The 16141-nt window shown below is 38.8% G+C and overlaps 1 protein-coding gene across 1 annotated transcript; it reads right to left on the reverse strand.

Moving 5' to 3' along the window:
* Positions 1 to 2304: 2304 nt before the first annotated feature.
* ptger4b (prostaglandin E receptor 4 (subtype EP4) b) lies at positions 2305 to 7585 on the reverse strand. Its single transcript, XM_088355304.1, is given in 3 exon segments — positions 2305 to 2854; positions 2856 to 3289; positions 6635 to 7585. Coding segments are annotated over 3 exon segments (1350 nt in total). The 5' UTR covers positions 7466 to 7585; the 3' UTR covers positions 2305 to 2769.
* Positions 7586 to 16141: the final 8556 nt, after the last annotated feature.

Consider the following 16141-nt stretch of genomic DNA (forward strand, 5'->3'; position numbering starts at 1 on the left):
TGTGATAATAAAATAAAGTTACGTAAACCACTCACACACACACATGAAATCTAACATTGCCATTGCTCAACTCCAAAAGCCGTGCAAACAAAAGGACTTTAAAATATTTGCACCTTCTCATAGAGAAGACCATAACATACGTGTTTGCACGTGCAAAGTAAATTAGCATCTTGCAACATTCACATTTGAATAGCTTAATCATCAAGTAGCATGTAGCTAACACTCCTAGAAGGGCTTCTAGGGTGAACATTTTTTAAATTGGACTGAATATAATTTTTGGCTGTTTTGTTTTAATTTTTTGTATAAAAAACAGTTTGCAAGTGAGTTAGAAATCACTTTGGGTCCTGTAGTGTAGTACCATATTGGGCCACAACATGCTAGGAAGCACTGAGCTCTACTTGAGGCATAACGGCATAATTAGGATAAAGAAGAAGACGCAGACATGGTATTATTTTAAGATCCAGAAATGGTTTTGTATTCCTGTATGTTTTGAAATTAATGGGTTTTTTTTTTAAGTTATGCATCTATTTTTGGCACTGTTCATTATATGTTAGCATTAAGCTGCCAGATTGTTAATTGACAATACATACTCAGACTGAATATTTTAGGTCTTGTCATATAAAATATCAAATTGTCTTGTGTCTGAAACTAGGTGTTGAAATAAAATCTAAAGCTAGCACACTTTGCTTGTAATTTTGGAAGACTGTGCATGCAAGCAAGTCTATTCAGTAACATCAAGGCAACGATTAGCTTGTTTCAGTATACTTAGCCATCTCTTTCAGAGGATAAAATATAGCACAGTTCGTATGTTTGCAAGTGATGCGGACTATAAATTGCCTTATAAAGGCGTTGGATTCAATATTTGGAATCGGAGAGTTCCAGTACCGGCCTTTCTGTATTTGTGACTGTGACTGATGGCAGTATCAGCCGATCTCTAGAGGCTGTTTTAGGATCAGGAACAAAATAATTGTAGAAATCTTATAATGTGTGCATTATCAAGTGACTCCTAGTTGTAAATAAATATCCATTCAATACAGAGATATACTTATATTGATTTTAAAAATAAGCAATAGTACATGAATTATCATATAAACATACATTTTTAAATGTAGAAAAATTAACATTTATTTTACATATAACGAGACTCAACTAGAGAGGGGTATTATCGTCCGCCATCTTGCTCCTACAGGACACAAAAATGTTGTGCAAAATAATAATAGTAATAATAAAATGGTCTGTTTTGGTCTTTGAGTCATCGTAGTTTGTCTTCCTCCTTGTGCTTATAGCGCGCGTTTTCGGTTGCACTACACAATACAGTGACATCTAGTGGTCCATTTATTTACAATGTCCCATTAATAATGTCATCCAATGTTGTGAAGAATTCTATTGAGATTTGAAGTTTGTTTTTTTGATATTACTCCTACTTTGAGGGTAGTGCACTACTGGTATCGTCATCAGAGATTGTATCGAGCGGAGTATCAGTATTGGTCCAAAACAGAGTGGTATCAAACAACAAGATTTTGCCAAAGCACTATTTATGTCCATGGGATAGGGGAGAATGACTTCAAATCAGTGGTCTCAAACTCATGGCCCGCAGATGATCATTTGACTTTTATGGATTTGACTAAAGTTTTTTATTTGTATTTTTTTTTTATGTAGAATTGATTTTTGTTTTATTTTTTATATACATTTGAGAACAGTATACGTTTTTATTAGAGCTTTTTATCTGGAAATCAGATTTTGCCCAACTTCACCCAGATATTAGCTCCGGCGGCCTACAAGTACTGTATTTTCCACACTATATAGCGTACCCGATTATAAACTGCAACCCTAAATAATATTATTTTGTCACGTGTTTTTTTTATTATTTATTTATAAGGTGCACTGGACTGCCGCATGGATTTAAAACTTAGACAATTAAGAGTTACTGTATTTATTTGTGTGTAACCATTGCATATTTTATACAATTACGGTATATATAACTGCAATGGTTCAAGCAAAAAAAATGTTGCTGCCAACAACTTCAAAACATTACTTTCAATGGGAATCGAACACGGATCCCTGTGGTGTAAGTGCTGAAACCTAACCACTAGGCTATACAGATTTTACAGATTATATCTCAATATCTCATTTATTTTACTCAAGGTGCCGGAAACAAATGTTGGAGACTGGAATAGACAGAAACTCGTCCTAAAATATATACATGAATGTAAAAAAGCATGACGAGGGAACTATTTGGTGTATCTGATGACGAATAAGACTTTGCGTTTATTAACGCTACATCTTTCAAGGCATAGTTTTTTTTTTTTATTCTCAAACATTCGTTTCTGGCACGGAGTAAAAATAGTGTGATAATTATATAAAATTAAGTGCGCTGTTGTATGTCATGAATCACTGAAGATTTCTGTATTTTTTCCGCTGCGACCCGGGATCAATTCCTATTGCATACAATATTTTGCAATTTTGGTCAGCGATGTATTTGAGTAAATACAGTAGTGTACCATAAGACCTCGTTTTATATGCATATACTGTAACATATAAGCCGCATCAGGATTTAAGTCACACTTAAATTTTCGGCCAATTTGGGCTTTTTAGGTGCGCCTTAGTATAGTCCGGAAAATATGATACATTGAGTTTGAGACCCCTGCTTTAAATTTTGTCCATACCAATGGATTCAGATACTGAATCACAATTAATTATTTGTGCAAGGAAAAAACACATACAGCTTAGACTCATGAACTTAGACCCTCATCAGAGTCGAGTCTTGAACTAGATGTGTCTCTGCTGGCCGTTTGCTGTGGTGTCTATCAGCAGCACATTCAAGGCCGGTTTGGCACTCCCTGTATGGTCCCCCTTCAGTCTGAGTTCCCTCGAAGGACATCAAGGACAGCTTCCCACCAAGAGAACCAGAGCACCTGTCTGCATCTTTCCGAAAAAAGTCCATCCTGCCCTCGGCGGGGTACAAGAAGCTGTGGGAGGTGCATGCTTTGCCTTGGCGCCCCTGCGACAGCAGAGACGGCGAGTCTCGTGACACGATGGACGACGAGGACAGTCGGACGCCGGGACAGCGAAACTGACCGCTAGTTCCTCCCCTTCCTCGTCCCATCTTGCAGAAAAGGCATTTTATCTTCTCCATTAGTGAGAGGACCACCGTTTTCCGGAGCAGGATGTAGACCCACGGGTCCAAGATGGGGTTGACGGAGGCCATACGGATGGCCAGCAGGTCTTTGTTGAGCCCGGTAGACTCTTCCTTGTGGTTGCTGAAGAGCTGGTTCACAAAGATCCTCAGCTGAAGACCAAAAAGGTGAGAAGACAAATTAGAACTTTCAAAGCTCTTCAATTTTACAGATAAGTTAAAACTTCAACCCTAAATATAATGCACCATTTTACTTCTAATTAATTTTCCTATCCTTTTTACGGTTTTTGGGTATACGTAGCAGCAAGATTTCAGACAATTATGTTAGCTCCCTTTTAGAAAAATGTGTTAACACTTTTGCTTATTTTGTAAATATTTGCTTTGCCTGTGAGTCAGAGCTTTAATCCTTCTCAGGTCCAAAACTTTAATTAAGAGTAAATGCACTTTTAAATTTTTATAGGTTTTAGGTTTATCTCTCCTTCACCACATAAGTTAAAACCTCTTTTAAGATTCAACTCGGGAGTTAAATCAGCTTCTGTGGTGCCTAACCCAAACCCAGGTGTTAACTAGCTTCAATGTTACAAAGCAGGAGTCAAGTGACATTTGGAAGTTTAACACAGGAGTTAAGACAGCTTTAAAACTTTACCTTAGGAGTTGAATTTATCGTATAGCTTATACAGAGGAGTTCATGCAACCTTCTATCTTTAACTGAGGAGTTAACTCAGTGTGAAAACCTAAACATGGGAGTGAAAATCGCTATAAAGCTCAAACTTAAGAGTTAAAGCAGCTGTAAAGATTTAGCTTAGAAATTGTTTTAAAAACCTTAACTAGGGAGTTCATGCAACGTTGCAGCTTTAAGTTGGGAGTTAAAGTCGTTATAAAGCTTTAACTCAGGAATGAAAACAGCTTTAAAGCCTGACTTCAAGGGTTAGAGGTTTTAAAGCGTTAACTCAGGAGTGAAAACGATTTTATAGCTTGAACTCAGGTTTAAGTCGCTTTATTGTTATAGCACAAATGTTGAAATTGCTTTATTGTTTTGAAGCTTTAGCTTTGAATTGAAAAACAATAGTTAAATGCATACTTTAAGTTAACCTATATGTGATTGATTAATTGATCAATGGATTAAAATGACATCGCAGCAACAATTGACTGAGCTCTTGGTAGGAATTAAATAAACAAATATAATGTTTTTTTGTTTTGTTTTTTATAAAAAGTGGATTAAATGTTCTATTTCTACTCACATGTTCCAATATAAACTAGTTGACCATGAAACAATTAGCCTTGTTTAGAAAATGGTTTCTCAACTGAAAGGAAAGTTTCCTTTTGTTTTTGCACTTTTTAAAACCCCAATCTCCTCCGGACATGTTTCCTCATTATTTTTTACAGTGTATAAATTCTGAATTCGACTGCAATTGTTCACGTGTCAAATTCATTCTGATCATCATTACGGTCCTGTAAAGGCAACACCACAGATAATTGCCCGCACGCATTTACGCACTTTTCTCATGGAAACGACAAAAACATGGCAGAAACAGAACGGCGCGGGGACAAGGCAGGCAGCCAAGGAAAACGATTCCTTTTCAAACAATCATTCATCACGATGGGGACCCAGAACGACCCCCTACCCCTTCACCATCCTTTCTTAACCCTACCCAGTCTTCCTTCCAAGTATTTATCATAAATTGGCATTCTGGTCCTAACTGTCAAATGACTCGAAGTCAAGTTTTATCACACGAGGTGTCATAACACCTATAAACCATTTAAAGGGCCATAGTGTATTTGGCGCCTTTTAGTGCTTAAAAAAAGTTGTTTATAATTCAAATTGATATTGTTTTATTTTTCAGAAACAACGTGGACTAACATATAAATACGCTTTTTTTTTAAATGTGATTAGTTTACATAACATCACTACAGTTTAATAAACGGTTGTGAAAAATAATTCATTTCCTGTTTGTTTTTTTTCTTTCTTTTACAACTGAACAGTTGATAAACACTACAAGAGATAAAATCTCAGTGATGGAAAAAAAATTGAGGAAAAAAATCGTTTTATAATCAAATCTTACATGTCTGAATCACAATTTAATTGTGAGCCTCCAAAAAGACCCCCAGCCCTCCATCTAACACACACTTTTTATGCCATTAATATACTAGTCCAGCCCATGCAGGCAAGAATGTTTTTCTACCATGTGGTCCTTGCGCTAAAACTAGTTTTATTTACATACCTGTCAACCTATGCCAATTGCTCCCCTTATTAATGATTGCAATTCCCTTTATCATGCGTTAAAATGTGTTGGATAAAACAAAGATAATTTGTATTAGCAGGTTTATTTGATTTACCAAATAAAACAACACAATCAATTTAGCAAATGTTTTCTCTATTTTCCCAATTACAGTAAATTTAGTTGTTGCTTAATTATTGTTGGCTACGTGGCAGATTAGAGATTAGAACCGAATTGGGGGAAATGAAATCGGTCGATTCGAGTACAAAAGCATACGGCGCGCACTATTTGAAATTACTAAGAAGCACACTCCCAGATCTAGGTTTACCCATCTAGGTGTGCACAGTACCTGCCAACCTGTACGTTTTTGCTGTACAAAGTACGTTTAGTATGCATTTTAATACGTGTACGACGTACAAGGAAATCTGTTGCAAATTTGTCAAATATGGGTGCCATCCGGTCAACACCGACTATCACGAAACGGCAAATCAAGTCAGTTCGCCCCGGTAGCCTCTATCCTCGGTATCGTTTTTTTGTTGCAAACAAAGCGAGCATTTGATGCTACTGTGCGCATGCGTCTGCTGCTGTAGTGCTAATTTAGACTCCCCTGCAAAATCTTCCCCCCCTCGCGTGAAGGCGCATTCTGCTGCGCTTCCGAATATAGCTTTACTGTTTTAATAAGCTTATTATGTAGAATACGATCGCACCAGAAGACTCCTGAACAGCTGCAGAAGTGATGTTTTGCCATTTCATCGGAGAGCACAACATACCTCCAACAGTTACCGATAACTTCACAAGGCTTTAATACTTTTCTGTCCCTGTTAAATAGTCTGTTTGCAATTTAAAATACAAGCATCAATGGGTGATATTGTGGTTTGCTTTACAAAATAGAAATTCCAACTATTTATTTCCTCCCAAAAATATCTTTATTTACAAATTTAAATTTTAAGTGTTATTAATGGATATTTTAGTTACGCTGATATTTTTGTTTTATTTTATCATTAAGAATATGTACAGAATGATAAAACGAAACACGTGTACAATATAACATGTTCAACTACATAAATAAACAGGTTTGAAAAAAAAATATGGTGTAAGATTATTTTGTATTTTGTAAGGGAAAATACGACAGTTTGTAAGGGCATGGAGCCGTGGAGTTTGACAGGTATGGTGCACCCTTAATGCTGTTCTTTTTTACCCTCTGCTTTTTGAAATATTCATTTACTCAGTGGGGATCTTGCGCGATAAACAATAACGATTTTAAAGTCAAGTGTCTCACCAACAAGGGGATGGAGCAGACAAGAACCACCGCCGAGGTGGCAATAAGCAGAACGACCATTTGGATCTCTGCACCGGCCAGCCGCCGCAGACTCCCCCGGCGCGTGAGCCTCGAATGCGCGTCGGGCACCGATTGACGCCCGCTTCGGATCCTCTCCGCGCCCAGCGACGTGCGTCGGACGAAGCGGCGGTGCATGAGGATCAGCGCGCCGCACACAAGCACGTTGCACACCACCGTAGCCAGCACCACCGCCGCGTTAACGCCCGCGTACAACAAGTTAAAAGCGGCCGTCCAGGTCCGGTTGCGCCCGCCGCTTCCGTGCCAGTCAATAAAGCACCAACTCCCCGGCCGCTGCAGCGTCAGCTCCCCCAGTCCGATTCCCGGCAGCGCGCACAGTCCCGCGTTGCTCACGTAGATTGCAACCAGCGCCACTGCAGCCAACCGCTGGTTGACGTACTCGTTGTAGAAATACGCGTGGTTGATGGCCAGGTAGCGCTCCACGGACATTGCGCACAGGATGCACAATTGCGCCAAGAAGAAAAAGAGCAAAACGAAGCCTGAATATTGGCACAGGGGCTCGGCGCCGGGCCAGGCGCCGCGCACGTATGTGGCGATGGTGACCGGGCTGGCCAGCAACGTGCCCAGCAAGTCGGTGACGGCCAGGCCGCACACCAGGGTGTAAAAAGTGGTCTCCTTTTGCTCCTTGCGCGAAATGCGCAGCACCACGATGGCGGTGACGTTGCCCACCACCCCGAAGATGAACATGATGACCGGGATGGTGGGCGAAGGGAAGCTGCTCCGAGGTGGCGCGTCGCTGCTATTGGCGTTCATTTCCTCAAGATTCGATGTGAGGAGTCACATCCCAGCAGAATTTTCATGGGTGTTTTTTCCTTTGTGCCAAAAATCAAGTCCAAGAAGTTGCGCGCGCTCTAAAAAGTTTTAGACCCAACTGCGAACTCGTGCGACTCAATTCTGACAGAGAGTGATTCACTCCTTTCGCTCGGATTCTCCTCCTCCTCGTCCTGTGTCCCCTCCTAGAATTTGGCAATTTCGCTTGCACTTTCTCCTTTACTTCTGCTTCTCTAATTCGAGTGTGTTGCAAAATGTAGGAGGCCACACTTGTTTTCAGAAACACGCAAATAACTTGTTGCTTGCGACCCAAGTATATCTATCCATCTATCAATCTCTCGGTCTGTGTATGTGTATGTATTCTTAATGTTTGCAGCTCCATAATGCAGAAAGTGCAGGTAAATATAATTATTTTTTAAAGTTATATATAGTAAAAACAAAAACAAAAAACAACAGTCAAACAATGAACATACCAATGCTGTCAGAGCCAGGACAAATGGTAGACCCAAACACGTAACATTTCACTCAAAAGTTTATTGAGATATTGAGGAAACAAACGCAAGCGATCCGGTGCTTGCTGGACAAGGGAAGCAATGCCGAAGTGGTCAAATGGGCAAAACGGGTCGATAGCCGGAGCGGGGGATCAGAGTGTGGTCGGTGGTCAAAAACGGGTCGTTAGCAAGCGGGTGATCAGAGCGTGCCCAAAAGGACAAAACGGGGCGATCGCCGGAGACAAACGGGGAATCAGGAACAGACGAGTGGTATACGGAATAAAACGGGACCGACGGGAACCAGAGTCAAAGTTATTGCCTTGCGTATGCAGAGGTTTGCTGACGGACTGACAAGGAGTGACTGGGGTACTGGGTATAAATAGGAGGGGAATCAATCAGGCAACTAGCAGCAGCTGGCGCCAAATGACCTGACACAGGTTAGTGCAATGAGTAATCATGACAAATGTCGGCGTGACCAATCGGGAAGAACGGGAGATTTACAAAGGGCAGGCTCATGTCAAGGTCGACTTTGGACAGGCTGGATGAGAAAAAAATGTTCAACATGTATCTGTCATTCTAAATTTACTCATGCATTCATTCTTTGATTAGCATTTGGCCACATTCAGCGCAACATAATGTAACATTGTACGCAAAATTACTTTTTGGGGGCGAATAAAGCCAAAAAAAGACATCAATGAAAAAAACCAACAGAAGAAAAAAAGAAAGTAAAGACAAAAAGAAAGAGAAAAGAAAAAAATAATAAAGAAAGACAAAATAAGTAAAAGGCTAGAATAGTCAAGAGTACAAGGAAAATGAGAAAAAATAAAGGAATATAAGGAAAAAATAAGAAAAAGAGGATACATGCTGGAAAAAAAGACGAAAAAGAAATGAAAAAGAATAAAAAGCAAATCCTCTCACAATATAACCTTACAGATGCCAACCATTTCATTGGACTGGCATATAAGTTCCTGTTGATCCTTTCCCGTACTCAGGTTGCATGTGAGCAGAGCTTCTCTGCTTTAAAATGTGTGAAAATTAGGCTAAGAAGCTCACCGTCTCAGAAACTTTTGGAGGCCTTCATGCTGATGTACACTGAAAAGGAAATTTTCATGTCTACCGACAATGACGTTGTCATCAACAAAGATGCAGAGACCAGTGTTTTGTTCGGGAGGATTTTGATGTTTTAAGTAGTCTACTTAAAATGTGTGAAGAGAAGCTACTTCAAGAGTTCCAAGAGTTTAAAGCCTAACAATCTGTTGGGAAGGCAAATGCAATTTTGATTTCAAATGACTGATACTGTACATACTGTAGGTAAATGTGTTTTCATCGATATCTGACTTTTAATATAATGTGCCTTTGAATTAAAATGCTTAAGTGTTTCCTGTAATTTATCAACATCTACCTGAATTTCTTCCCAATAAAAATGCATCATAAGACCTCGCTGCTGTTCCATTTATCCAGATTTTCTTTCTTTGGGTATAAAACTCCCAGGCAGAAAAAGGGGCCCACTCGGGCCCTGTACCCTACCGTTCACAAGTTTCGGGTCAACCAGACCACTTTGTGTTTTCCATTAAAAAGTTGTACTTATTTGCCAAAAACATTGTCAAATGTACTGTATGTGTTCATTTACCTATATGAATCTCTTACTTTTGCTTTTTCTTCGGCACTCTGCCTAGAAAGCCAGCATCTCGGAGTCACCTCTTCACTGTAGATGTTGACACTGGTGTTTTGCAAGTACTATTTAACCAAGCTGCTTGTTAGAGACCTGTAAGCAATGTTCCCTCTAATTTTCCACGGGTCTGAGCGTTCACACTAAGTCGGTGAACAGCGCTTGAAACAACAGTGAGCAACCATAATCCCAAGTGTGGCAACTAAATCATTATCAAACATGTCTAAAACTTGACATCAAGTTACATTTGCTGAGTTCCAGGCAATGCTTAATTATTTTTCTCTTTTGAATGAATTGACTGATATATTTTGTCGCATAATACTAACATTTTTTGGGGGCTTATTTAGTCGTTTGCAAGATACATAACTGTACTTAATCAGATTTTTTAGTGGAAGTACAATGTTGGCAACAAGATTCACTCAATATAATTGGAAATTATTTGAATGCAACACAAACTTATTCTTCTTTTTCCGTGTTTTTTTTTCTACTTTTTTTAATTCCTTTAAAAAAAATCTCATTGTGTTTATTTTTTCCTAGCCCTTCCTTTTTTCTTTTTGTTCTCTATTTACTTTTTTCCTTTGTCTCTTTCTTTTCTTTATTTTTCTGGCTTTTTCTAAAATGTTCCCTCTTTTTTTCTCTTCCTTTTGTTTCTTTTTTTCTCAGCTTTTCACTACTTTTTCATTTTGGTATTTTTTTCTTTTTTGTTCTATTCCCCATTTCCTTTAAGTCATTTTTTGCATAATTTTACACGATATTTGGTCATGTTGGGATTAAAGAAGCAAAAACAACATGAAGAGCCGTTTAGGACCCGAAAGAGCCGGTTCCTTTTAGTGAGCCGAGCCAAAGAAGCCGGTTCTCGAAGAACTATACTGACTTTACTCAACTTCGTTCTACTTCGACATTGACTTCCAAATACTGCATTTAGAACACAGCATTAGGGTAAACTGTGTATTTTTACCTTCATGCACTGTAACTTTGACTTAATTCGCTTCTTAATTAGTAATTTTGAGCCCTCGGTTTTGTGAGCAGGCTAGATTTTCTTGTGCGCTGAGAATGTGCGGGCAGTGCGCGATTGCGCACGCGCACAGCTTGGAGGGAACATTGCCTTTAAGGCATCTATTTCTCAAACTAGACTCTAATGTACTTGTCTTCTTGCTTGTTTGAGCAGAAGAGCCTTCCACTTCTCTTTCTACTTTATGCTGTTCTGTGAAAGGAGTAGTACACAACGTTGAAGAAGATCTTCATTTACTCAGCAATTTCTCACCTGAAATAGCCTTCATTTCTTAAAACAATAATAGACCGTCGAGATTCGCATGAAAGTTTTCTTTTCGGTTTGTTCCAAAAGTTTATATACACCCACAAATGTGCTGTGCCAGTTACTTGACTAGCTCAAAGAAATGTCAGTTTTATAGCTTCTCTTACTATCCAAATTGTTTTTAACTGTGCAAATGGGGTTTCTAATCATTCATTAACCTTCTTATTAGCAAACACAATTTACTCTCAGAACACTGAAGTGCTGGTTGCTGGAAATGGACACCTATGTGGATATTGCATTAAAAAACAGATATTTGCAGCTAAAATTGTCATTTACTACGTCAACAATATAACTAGTGTCTTTCTGATTAGTTTAGTGTTATCTTCATTGGCAAAAAACAGTACTTTTACATCAAAAATAAGGACATTTCCTCCACCCCAAACTTTCCAACGGTATTGTACATCTTGCAAGATGCTGTAGAAGAGAGACATGACTTTGGCATCTTAATCAAATAAAAGCTGTTGGAATGTCCTGGCAGCGGACATAAATGCTTGAAGACTCCAGGGGGCAAGCATGTGCTACCTCGGGGGACTCATTGTCCTCCATATTTGAGCTCAGTATGATCTTCTGTGGGTATATTGACGTTTTGGTCAGAAATTTGTCAGCACGCGACCGTCAAAAGCTGTGTAAAACATGTTGAAGGACTTCGGGCCTGGTCTGGGAATGCCGTATAGTTCCTGCTGCAGTCAGCCCAAACAGGTCATGTGAGAAAAAGACCTCTCTGGGGAGCCGATCAAAACACCCGCATGAAAATTTACAGCCTCCCTGGAGCAAACTTGCACCTTCAGCCCGCGCAACGGGTTATCCCTTTTCCTGAGAAAGTTGTTCGTATCCAGTGTTTGGACTAACGTGTTACAAAGGAACTCGTTCCTGGAACTTAATTACTTTTCTTGGTAACCAGCGCTGTAATGCGTTATTAGTAGTAACCAAAACATGTAACTCATCTGTCGTTACGACATGTTGTACTTATTAAAATGGGATCATGAATGCAAATATCCTCTAAATTGCTAACTGTTAGCAACTCAATCGATAGGAAAAACGTAAGCACAGAATTGACAATAATAGTGTGCTGAAATTTTGTCTTTTTATTTGTGAAATACACCATTCCTGGAGATGTGAAAAAAACCCATTTTGAACAGTACACAGAAATGGAGGAGAACTTTGAGTGGTTTGAAGCCCAGAGACAAAATAGATATAGAGTGTCTCTGCAAAGTGTTTGATTGCAAACTCGAAAATTGCACAAGCTAAGAAATATATACTAATTACTTTTTTTCAGTGACACACCCAAAACTGTTTGTATCCATGTGCTCCCATTTCAGAATCGTAAAAAACATTTTTAAAATGTTGACGAGTGAAAGTACAAAAGTCAACCTTCATGCATTTGATCAAAATACTAAACATATTATTGTCAAGAAAATCACTGCTTTGACTTCCGTTTTTTAGGTATCGGTACCTGTTGATGCTGCCAATATCAACTGCCAAAACAAAAGGCATAATATATCTGAAAAAAAGCCCTATTCAGCAATTAATTGGGACGGCATTAGCTCAGGAAGTAGAGCGCTTGTCTTGGGAACAAGAGGTTGCATGTTCGATTTCCAGCTCCTCTGTCTTATATGTCGAAGTGTCCTTGGGCAAGACACTCGAATCCCTGATCCCCCCGGTAGCAGGTAGTTGCCTTGCATGGCTGACACTGCTATCAGTTAGTTAGTGTACAGAAGGAAAAAGTGTGAAGCACATTGTAAAGCCCTTTGGAAGGTCTTCATTGACTTGAAAAGCGCTATATAAATGCAGACCACCACCACATTAATGTTATCTTGAAGTGGTTTGACACATTTGAATCCTCATCTGTGCCAAGTAAATTTTCCACAATTGTTTGTCATGTTTTTCAATCACTTCAGTCAGTGAGGAGAAGCAAGTGAAGTATAAAACTAAAAATATATTAAATGTTTATATAAATCAGTTTTAAAGTTCTCTCCTTTTACTTCACAATTTTGAGATTTTCTTCTTTCAAAACTGCTATTTTTATTTTATTTTATGTAATGCGCCCATCTAAGATAGCTCTTAAGCTCAATGCTCAAAGACATACAGCCGAACGCTTATGTACAGGGTTGGGTAGGGTTGCTTTAACTGGATTACTTTCAATTACTTTTGGATTACTCCAATACCAAATATGCTAATAAAAAACAAAATAAACTAAATATGAATAAAATGACTAAATTTTGTGCAGGCTTGGGGAGTAACGAATACATGGAACGGCAAAAATGATTTTGGCAAGCTGTTTGGATTTATTTTCATTTTGTTTCTGTCAAATTTTATGTTAGTTTTGCCAGAGATCAAAGAGATCAAAGCCAGGAGAGAAAGCTTACTACGTGTTGTGAGTCATAATTTTATTCATATTTAGTTTATTTTGTCTTTTATTAGCATATTAGGTATTGGAGTAATCCAAAAGTAATTGAAAGTAATCCAGTTAAAGTAACCCTACCCAACCCTGCTTATGTATGCTAATGGAACGAGCATCATTGTTGTCCCATAAGTATAAAATAACCTCTGGCTAGTTAGCTTTTGATCTAGTTTGCTAGATAGCCAATATTCTATCTTGCAGTTTCTCTGTTGTCACTTTGAAAACAGTCTTAATCTCTGGATAGCCGCCAATTCATTTGGATAGCAATCCATCTCTTGTGAGATAGCTAACAGCCTTGTCTAGATTTTAATCACGTTATCTCGTGATCCATTTTTTATACTGCAGTCACTTTTGGAAACTTGCAATCTTTACTCTTCCATACAAAATATAAACATTATTTTTATTCTGCAAGCTCTGTGTTGTTAGCTAGTTATCATTTTTTTAAGCATTTAGGCACTAGGTAAGTTTCTTACATAGCTAGGTACATACCTGCAAATATAGGCCTGCTTTGATTGTTAACTTTCTTTGTTTTATCTTTTTTTCCAAAGCTCTTCCCTGCACTTGGGTGCTAGATACACTGTGTGAATTCAGGGGAGGAAAAAGCTGAACAAGATGTAGGTATATATTTGTGCATCTGAATGTGCCTCACTGACTTCAGTCCACAGAGTCCGGATTTTTTGGTCGGCTTTAGCAGCCCACATTTGGTTTATTTTGCTAACCTGAGTTTTTGACCATACATCCTCTAAACAGATGAACCCTGGCCCACCCCAACCCTTCGTTCTGTTCCCAAAAAGACAACCAGGACAAGTCTCAATGTGTCACTGCAGCTTGCCAAGTCAAGTAGGATTAAAAAAATGATTGTGATTCCTGTTTCTTATCCCACACTAGTTTCCCATGTTGTCTGTATAATGAGCCTATCCCCGGTCAGCCCCGTCTCCCCCTGTGTCCCTGCGGAGTTAGGTTACTCCCCCAGTCATGGGTTAAAAGGTGGCCCTGGATTTTCCAGGAAATAAACATTTGAAAGGTCATATCAGCAGTAAAACTGCTGAATTGGGACAACCTGATGACAACTATCGTCTCTTTTCACTTCTCGGGTGTATACTAGTTGGTATCTTTACTAAATTCGAGCATTTGTTTTAAACGACTTTCCAAATTAAGGTTTGATCGTATTTAGTCAACTTTGAGCAGTGTAGGGGCGTGTTACTCAAATAAAAGTAATTAGTTATCATTATTTGTTATCTCTTTAAGTGATTCTTTTAGCCCCAGATTACTGACACTCATTAGTAGCACGTTACTCCGAAAGTGTTCTCGTTACAAATGACTGTATACACTCGCAATGAATCCAACCTCATAGAAACTGCCTAAAGAAGCCGAAAAATAAGATAATTAATGACCCGTGCAAAGGTAACCCTTCATATATCCTGGCTTGTGCAATCTTGAGAGCTTGCGGACAAACAGATCACTGAGACACACCATATCCATTTTGTATCTGAGCTTCAAACCACTCAAAGATTTCAATTTCTGGGTACTGTACAAGATGTTTTCTTTTTTTCTCCTGGCATGGTGTATTGCATAAATACATTTGCACCCAAAAAATGTAGGACTCTTACTGTAAATTCTGTGCTCATGTTTGCTCCATTTATTTCATTGTTCCTGTATAAGCCACCCCCCCCCCCCCCCCCACACGCCCTGCCTTCCATTTGCTACTAGTGATACCAAACCAAATATGCACATATACCGTAAACTGACCATTTTGATTTTACTTCATTTATTTCATTTTATAGTTGTAAATACGGCTTGGATGTTAGTGTATACGGTAGAGAGAATATCTGAATAGGGAGGAATTACTCGTACTGTGTAACTTGTATGTAGATATAGACATGCCAACCCTTCTGACACGTTGTTGGGCATGTTGCTGGCGGATTGAACTCAAATTAAAGATTGTGAGCAGGGGATGTTAAACTTTATAAGCAGGAGAAGTCATTTCATTCTCGGAACGTGTTCCTTTGTAACACGTGACTCCCAACACTGACTTTGAGCTAGTCAAAGTGTTTTTTTTTATAAAGGAAGGAAGGAGTGTGTGACTTAGAAGAACAAATGAAAACATCGATTGTAGAAGACGATTGGAATTCTCGTTCTTCCAAAGAGTCCAGTTGTACTGCTGGCACAGTTACAGCTACAGTGTTAGACAGTGCACAAGGTTTTACACTGTCCATGCCTCCATGAGTTTATTGTGCCATGCACCAATTGACCGACGTGATGGTGGATCTCTTCCATACTTAGTTCTGTAGTTTTGTGGAGTCTGCTTACCCAATTTTGTTTCTATAAACAATGTGACTTGTTGTGTCTTCTCTTGTCGCATAGCCATTTTGTAGAAGTTCATTCAACATCACCTCTTTCACAAGCAGGATCCCAGAAACACACAAATGCTGTGTGTTGAGAAAAAAACTTCATTAAATACTGAATTAATTAGAAAAATATCTAATCAATTGCATTTTTAATAAATTAATGATAAAGAGACCCTATGGGCACCATGTATTTCCATATCAATTCATAATGTATTTTTATTTTTTTGATCTCTTGTGTACCATATCTTGTGTAACAGTTAAAGTCCTTGGTCCTTGGAGACAAGCGAATTTCCAAATAAATCTGACTTGTATGTGATATCCTGTGACTGTGCATGCGCACGTGATGCGCTTAGCGTTTACGGAAGAACTCATGGATGCTAACGGCGTAGTGTATCTTACTGTTTGAAGGTTATTGTGCTACTGGAGGCTGAAAG

The sequence above is a fragment of the Urocampus carinirostris genome, chromosome 16 (assembly GCF_059441175.1).
Source record: "Urocampus carinirostris isolate Australia breed hairy pipefish chromosome 16, RoL_Ucar_1.0, whole genome shotgun sequence".
Classification (NCBI taxonomy): domain Eukaryota; kingdom Metazoa; phylum Chordata; class Actinopteri; order Syngnathiformes; family Syngnathidae; genus Urocampus; species Urocampus carinirostris.